Source organism: Capsicum annuum, unplaced genomic scaffold (assembly GCF_002878395.1).
Source record: "Capsicum annuum cultivar UCD-10X-F1 unplaced genomic scaffold, UCD10Xv1.1 ctg2352, whole genome shotgun sequence".
Classification (NCBI taxonomy): Eukaryota; Viridiplantae; Streptophyta; class Magnoliopsida; order Solanales; family Solanaceae; genus Capsicum; species Capsicum annuum.
The window spans coordinates 380,805-387,949 of record NW_025829669.1 but is presented as its reverse complement, the minus strand read 5'-3'; the positions used below and the strand labels follow the sequence as shown (position 1 = coordinate 387,949).

The 7,145-nt window shown below is 33.0% G+C and overlaps 1 protein-coding gene across 2 annotated transcripts; it reads right to left on the bottom strand.

The window, feature by feature from the left end:
• Positions 1 to 1,184: 1,184 nt before the first annotated feature.
• LOC107854620 (B3 domain-containing protein REM7) lies at positions 1,185 to 6,863 on the bottom strand. Of its 2 annotated transcripts, XR_001670060.2 has the most exons (8): positions 6,701 to 6,863; positions 6,111 to 6,423; positions 5,216 to 5,349; positions 4,652 to 4,919; positions 3,759 to 3,886; positions 3,373 to 3,604; positions 2,782 to 2,916; positions 1,185 to 1,550 (listed from the first exon to the last, which is right to left on the bottom strand). XR_001670060.2 is itself a non-coding variant. In XM_016699644.2 (7 exons), the coding sequence occupies exons 1-7, from the start codon at positions 6,764 to 6,766 to the stop codon at positions 2,858 to 2,860; spliced, it is 1,200 nt and encodes a 399-aa protein (XP_016555130.1). In that variant the 5' UTR covers positions 6,767 to 6,863; the 3' UTR covers positions 2,672 to 2,857. The 2 variants fall into 2 exon arrangements, 1 of the variants encoding a protein (XP_016555130.1); XM_016699644.2 differs by lacking the exon at positions 1,185 to 1,550 and having other exon boundaries at positions 2,672 to 2,916.
• Between the last annotated feature and the right edge of the window lie 282 nt (positions 6,864 to 7,145).

Here is a 7,145-nt window from a genome sequence, read left to right as displayed (position 1 = left end):
ATAGATGAGTGACATATTGTAACAAATAATTAACCTGTTGTGATAAATGACTTGCCTGTTGCAACAGGCGACAATTTATTGAAATCGAGGTCTGGTTCTAGCGCAATAGGTTACTAATATGTTGCAATAGATATTTACCGTCAGTTGGAATCGATTTTGAATTCTGTTGCAATAGGTTAATAGTCTTTTGCAACAAATATTTACCTTGTTGCAATAGACAACACGTCTGTTGGAATCGAGTTCAGGTTCTGTTGCAATAAGTTAATAATTTGTTGCAACAGATATTTATCACGTTGCACCAGATAACTAATCTGTTTAAACATATAAATCATCTGTTGCAACAGATGATCCATCTGTTTGATTCATGTTACGGCCTATAGAACCTTAAACATAAATCCAACATATCAGTCTTCTATTGAAACAGATGTTTCATCTATCGCAACAGATGATTTATCTGTTTAAACAGATGGCTCTTATGTTGGATTCATGATCAGGTTTTATCCATTGTTGAAAGAACAACACAATAGCAGTTACCTAGATAAAAAATTCAACTAAAAATCATAATTTGACTTACTAAAGCCTCCTATGAAGTAATGCCAAAGTGGAAAGTGACGTATGAAACAAAGTTTGACCTAAGAATTTGGTCAAATAGCAACGGTAGCGGTAACAACAACAACGACAATGGTCAACAAAAAAAAGACGGAGATGATGATGAAGTAGACGATGATGATAATGAAGCAGAAGATGATGAATAAAGCAGCAACAACAATGAACAACAAAAATCGCTAAGAAAGAGAAAACAACACTGGATGAGAAGAGAGAGAAAGACGCCTTTTTTTTCCCTCCGTTTCTCGTTATATTAGGTAAACATTTGAATCAAAGTGTAAATTTAAAACTTCTGAAAAAAAATTAAAAAATTCAGCACTCATTGCCAAAGCAGAAATTAAAGAGGAGCACCTTTTTAAAATCACAATAACTAAAGCAAAGGAGGAGTCTTGAAAATTGCTTTAAGTTACTGCACTAGTTTTTAGCAAAATAACTTATTTAGATTAGAATGAATTTGAATTTTGACTAGGTTGTTTGAATAGTTGAGATTGTAGGTTTTTGAATTTTAAACTTATTCTGATTTTCTTTGTAATTGGCTATTTAAAGCCTTCCTATACTTGAGAAAAATTATTGAAAGCTACTAGAACTTTTTGAAAGCTTGAAAGTCATTTCAATCCAAAGAGAGTTGTTTTAACCCCTTTTGCTGCCGCATCATTTTTTTACAAAAAGCCCAACAGAAAGGATGATTACAAAAACACTATTTCTATGGCATTAATTCTACTGTAGGTATTCCCATTGTTGGTGCCACATTGATCACAAAAAATTGCTCAGATAAACTCGTCGAATGGAAACATGTCCTTATACTCTGGTTGGTGATCGTTACATCAGCTGGTGGCTATCACTATTTAGCTTCATTCCATACCTTTGCGAGTTTGTCTTCCAAGTAGTTCTTTTCTGTGTAGACATGGGTGATCTTTGATCTATTCAAGGGGTGGATGAATTACCTGCAATCAGTTAAGATGGTCCTTTTCACCGAAAGTTTGAATGTATATTCAATGGATTAAACTGATCCATCAACATTTTCTCTACAAAGCATGCTATGAAAAGAACACTGAATTTCTATATTGATATTAGATCCATTTTTGCTCGAAAAATGATCATAATCGGAATTATTGACAGCAAAGGCACTTTTCCAAGAGAGTGGACCGTGTAAAGCAAAAGAAATTCTAGCATCCCAAAGAAAAGATGAAGAGAAATGGTCAGATCAGCTGTTAATTCACTGTCAATCAGAGAAAAACGCTGCAGCAGACTTCTTCAATCCTAAATACAAAATGGCAATAGGTGTTCAAATCCTAAAGGCAGAGTTATCCTACGTCCGTTAAAATCTTAGACTAGAGCCTCGGTAAACAGAGTTATCTCGATAGCGCAGTGAGAGGTAGAAAGTACCAAATGAAATAGCCAAGGTACCACAATGTTGGCTCGAACACCACCATCATATAAAAAGATTACCTGACATATATTACTTATGTTAGAGCTTACCTGATATCTAATTCTTAAGTTTGTGTACATACCCAGTGAAATAGTCCATGTGGCAAAGTGGCCTAGACAACACCACTATATATCAGCATAAATGTCTACAAGTGTCCGCAACAGCGGATTTACTAAAGAGATTATGGAACAGCAACAGATGTGATTTGGATCATCTAATTACATTCTGCGATTATGTGTGTGGATGCTACATGCTAGTTTAGCAATTGGAACATGTACATACCCAGTGAAATAGTCCATGTGGCAAAGTGGCCTAGACAACACCACTATATATCAGCATAAATGTCTACAAGTGTCCGCAACAGCGGATTTACTAAAGAGATTATGGAACAGCAACAGATGTGATTTGGATCATCTAATTACATTCTGCGATTATGTGTGTGGATGCTACATGCTAGTTTAGCAATTGGAACATGTCACTATAAATTCGAAATTTCACCTATATATATCCTATCATACATCAACAACATATCATTAATCAATCCATCTGTGTTCACCACTAGCTTAGTCAGTTGTCCATAAAAAGAGAAGTTCATTCAACCATGCACTTTTAAAGACAACATTTAGAGAATGGACATAGAAAAGGCCATATGGTGCAAATAATCCACATAGTTTATACAACCATGACCAAACCGTACTGAGTTATCGGGGCCTGGACAGAAGCCGGCTAGTCAGACATTTACTTACCTTACATGGAGATTTTGTAGAAACACTGTATATAGTTTTTGAAGTTATACACCATACGATCAACCGATTTTTCTTTTTATGTATTCAACTTGCTTCGACGTTCCTCTCTCTTTGCAACCTTTCCAGAATATTTGCCTGCAAAATACATTATTTTATATGAAAGTAGTTACAAAATCTGCTAGGGAGCCCCATCGTGTAGTGCGTTCAAAATGACATCCTTAGTGATGATATATAATTTCAAAACTCTAACAAATCATGTAAAGACCATTGAAATGAACTATGTGCAGTATAATTACAACGACGATTATGAGAAAAGTTATATAAGAAATCATATACATAGAGACATATTTCTAATCAGTGGTGTAGCTACATAGATGAAAGGGTGATCAGATCAACACCCTTCACCCTTCGTCGAAAAATTACGTTATATTAAATAGATATTAAATCTCGAACACCCTTAACGAGATTCTTCGCTTTGTCGTTGTTTGTAATTACCTCATAAGTGATCAAATTGTTTAAATATTAAATTACACCGTCGAAACATAGAACTAGAACTCGACAAGAGTACATTAGAACTGAAAGAACACTTACAATGGAATTGTGCTATAGGTACTTTCCCATTCTTGATGAGTTCAAACTTGTAAACGTCTCCTACTTGGAGTCCATTTTCTGCTCTGAATTTTTCCCATCCATGTATAATTCCAAAATGATGTCCAGATTTCCCAAACCAAACTGACCAGCATCTCTGTGCTTCACCTTTCAGAATCATCTCACAGTTTCTATTCATCAACCCGCTTGACTTTACAAAATCCGTTGGAAGATACTAACATAAAATTTACTCCATTGAGTTGATTAAGTTTCAGTTGTTAGAAAAGGACTACAACAAAAAGAGTTCTCAAGTCCTGTACACTCAAATAGTGTACAATTTATGTTAAGTTGCCTATATAGTAACATATAATTAACTTCAAATAACTTACCAAAGCTGCACATCTGAGGCAGTAAGGTTTAACGGTTGAAACAAAACAAGGATAATCATCATCACCAGAAGTTGAAGTGGCTACTTGTGCATTCAGAACACTCATGTTTGAGGGTTTTTGCATAATGTCTGCTTAATAAGAAAAACATAGCAAAAGAAAGGAAGCTATAACATATGGAAGTTCAAAAAATTATCAGGGGCCTCTTTCTAAATTGGAAGAAATTGATCAAGAAAAATAGAACAATAACTACTAGTACTACTACTGTGCCTTAATCCAAACTCAAATTGTGGTCGGATATATGAATCTTCGCTCAAGACATGATGTCGCTCCATTTAAGCTATTAAGAAAATTAAAGAGAATACGATATCAAAGTTTAGTGGTTTGGAATTAAACTTGACTAGATTATAAAATTTTAGCTTTCAAGGCCCCTGATTAGTGACTTTGAATAATACTCCCTCCACTTCAATTTGTTTGTCCGGTTTGACTTGGCACGGAGTGTAAGAAAATAAAAGACTTTTAAATTTAAATATATGTAGAATCTACCAAAATGTCCTTTAATTTTATGGTCTTAAACATGTCACGTAGAAAGTTAAATTAAAGGAGTTGCCAGAAAAGGAAAAAATCATTCTTTTTTAAACAACTATAAAGGAAAGTAAAACAAACAAATCGAAATGGAGGGAGTACTAAATTTCACTATAAGTACTGGCCTTTACAGTTTTCAAATGGAGTGAATACATACAGGAAACTGCAGTTTAGTCTTTGACTTAAATCCAATAAAGATGAATCTCTATACAAAACGTAATATTTGTATATGCAATGCAGAATAATACACATATATGAAAATGAAAAAGATCCTCAAAGAAATAAGAGGCTGGTTAGATGAGAAAACTTGCCTTGAAACTTCTGCAATGGAGTTTCTCGATTAGTAACTTGAAATTTCCATATAGGTGTCTCTCCATTGGTAACAACCTCAAACATTATGCGATCTCCCTTCTTTAAGCAATTATCAGCACTGAATTTGTGCCATCCACCAGTAATATAGGTTCGACTTTTGCAAGAACTCAGCTTTAAATTCCATAACCTTTGTTGTTCATCTCTTATAATCAAACTACACTTCTTATTGGTGAGACCATTTGCATATGCGAATTGTTGAGGAAGGCCCTAAGATATGGCGTATAACCATTTTACGAATAAAAAATTAACAAAAGTAATATAATTTACATTGAAGTTTAAAGGTTTTATAAAAAATTAACAAAAGGAATATAATTTACATTGAAGTTTAAAGGTTTTTATAATATCAACCTAGTTTAATGTGATAATAAACTAGATGTAATTTTAACCATGTAAATAATAATTGTTTATCATAGAGATTTACTTGTAATTATTTAATAAGTGACCACATTGTGTAACACATTCAATTGAAGAGTTTGCAAGAAAAAATGAGTTTTGAGACTTACCAAATAATGATGTGAAATGTTATATTCTCTAATAGTGCATTCAAAATGAGAATGACCAAAAGACTTGTGATGAGCAGCAGCTTCTACATGGGAAGAAGCCTTTTTTGACATCTTGATTCTGAGCCTTGGTCTTCCTGTTGCATCCTCAACAAGTAAATATGACAATTGTACTTAAGAAAATTGGCAACATTTTTTTAAACAATAACCAAAACACCTTTTGGCTAGTTTCAAATTAGTTCTTTCTTACAAAATAAGCACCATTCGATTTATGTACGCAGTTTCCATTACAGGTTGCATAAAAATAATTTCCATAAATAACACCTTTTTGTTACTCCCATTGTTCACTTTTACTTATCCACTATACTAAAAATACATTTTCTCTTTCACTTATCACTTTTAGCACATTAAAAGGAATATATATATTTTCTTTCATATTTTTCCCTCAACATTAATTACTTTTTTCCTAAGACCTAATTAAGACTAAACATCAATTAATATGGTATTGTGGTAAAATACTCATAACAATTATTGTTTCTTAAGGGGTGTGCAAGGTCCCAAATAGACAAGTAAAAGCGACCAGAGAGAGTACTTTTTGGTATAAATTAAACAAGTTGAGACTTAAACTAAGATTGAGTGAAGGATCAAAAACACACTGAAAGTATCCATGTTTTTTGAGTTCTATCTGAACTACCACCAACTATTTATCAAAACACACTTCAATTATCGATTTTTCCCTTTCCTACCTCAATGATGGTGATATTTCAGATAGAAAAAAGGAACAACTGATAGCTAGGTTTATTTTGATAAATAGTTGCTGATAGTTTAGGTATGAAATTCGCACACCCGGTTGCTCAGGTATGGAACTTGGAAAATCAATGAACTCTAAAGATTTTACCTTTAAATTTAAATTTCTTGGAAATCTCTTCATCTCTCCAAGATCCTCCTTGATCTTCGTGCAGATACTCAACATATTCTCTATCACAATGAGTTGAATCAAATATGGAAACTTCAAATTCCATATTTCCTTCATATCTAAACACCAACATATCTCCCAATTGTAAATCATGTTGTTCTACAAATGCAGCCCAACCCGCTTCGAATCGCCAACATTTAACCTTCACCAGCCAATTTTTGCCTCCACTTCTCAGTACTACATGTTCAATTTGATCTTGTCCCTTCACATACTTCAAGAAACCTACAGGAATTTTCTGCAATACAATATAAACTTGACCTGAAAATCGTTCTAATTGTTCTACCAAGTTAACAATCATAAAAAAAAAAATGTTCATATGAAAATTTTAGTGTTTTATTTTTTCTGGGAGAACTCATTCCACCTCCTTATCATACATGCAAGAAATAGGATCTTCATTAAGGGGTTTAAAATTGAAAAAAGTAAATAAAAGAACAAGATTTTCACTCGGCTCCTGCATGCAACATATAGTAGAGAAAAGGAAAGACGAAAAAGGAACAGAAGGGATAACTTACAAGACCATTCTTGAAACCTGGCTGAATGGGTTTGAAAAAATGGGGCTTTTTTGGAGGAATTTTCATGGCAGCCAAAAGTGCTACTATGTGTTTTGTGATCGATAAATTGGAAGTGTTAGACTTCAATTAAAGCGAAGCAATAATTTGGCATGTGAAGTTTGAACAATACATAACATTCTTTTTATCTACTTCCTCCCTCCCATTTTAATTGACCATAAAATAATTTAAGAAATACTTTTTTTCATTTTGAAATAAATAAATTATTAAAATATTTTTTAATAGCTAAAATAAGTAATAATTCAATCTTCAAAAGAAATGTTGAATTTTTTTTTCCTATTTTACTTTTTTATCTAATGATATTCTTAAGGACTTCATATTTTTAGGAGTGTAATTTGTGTCCTACCCCAACAATTTAATTATTTTGAAATGCAAGGAGTAACAAAAT

Coding starts and splice junctions, on each gene's coding strand:
- LOC107854620 (XM_016699644.2), bottom strand. CDS start 6,766: ATGAAAATTCCTCCAAAAAAGCCCCATTTTTTCAAACCCATTCAGCCA. Junction 6,424..6,700: donor CAGGTTTCAAGAATGGTCTT/GTAAGTTATCCC, acceptor ATTGTATTGCAG/AAAATTCCTGTAGGTTTCTT. Junction 2,917..3,372: donor ACCTATAGCACAATTCCATT/GTAAGTGTTCTT, acceptor TGTATTTTGCAG/GCAAATATTCTGGAAAGGTT.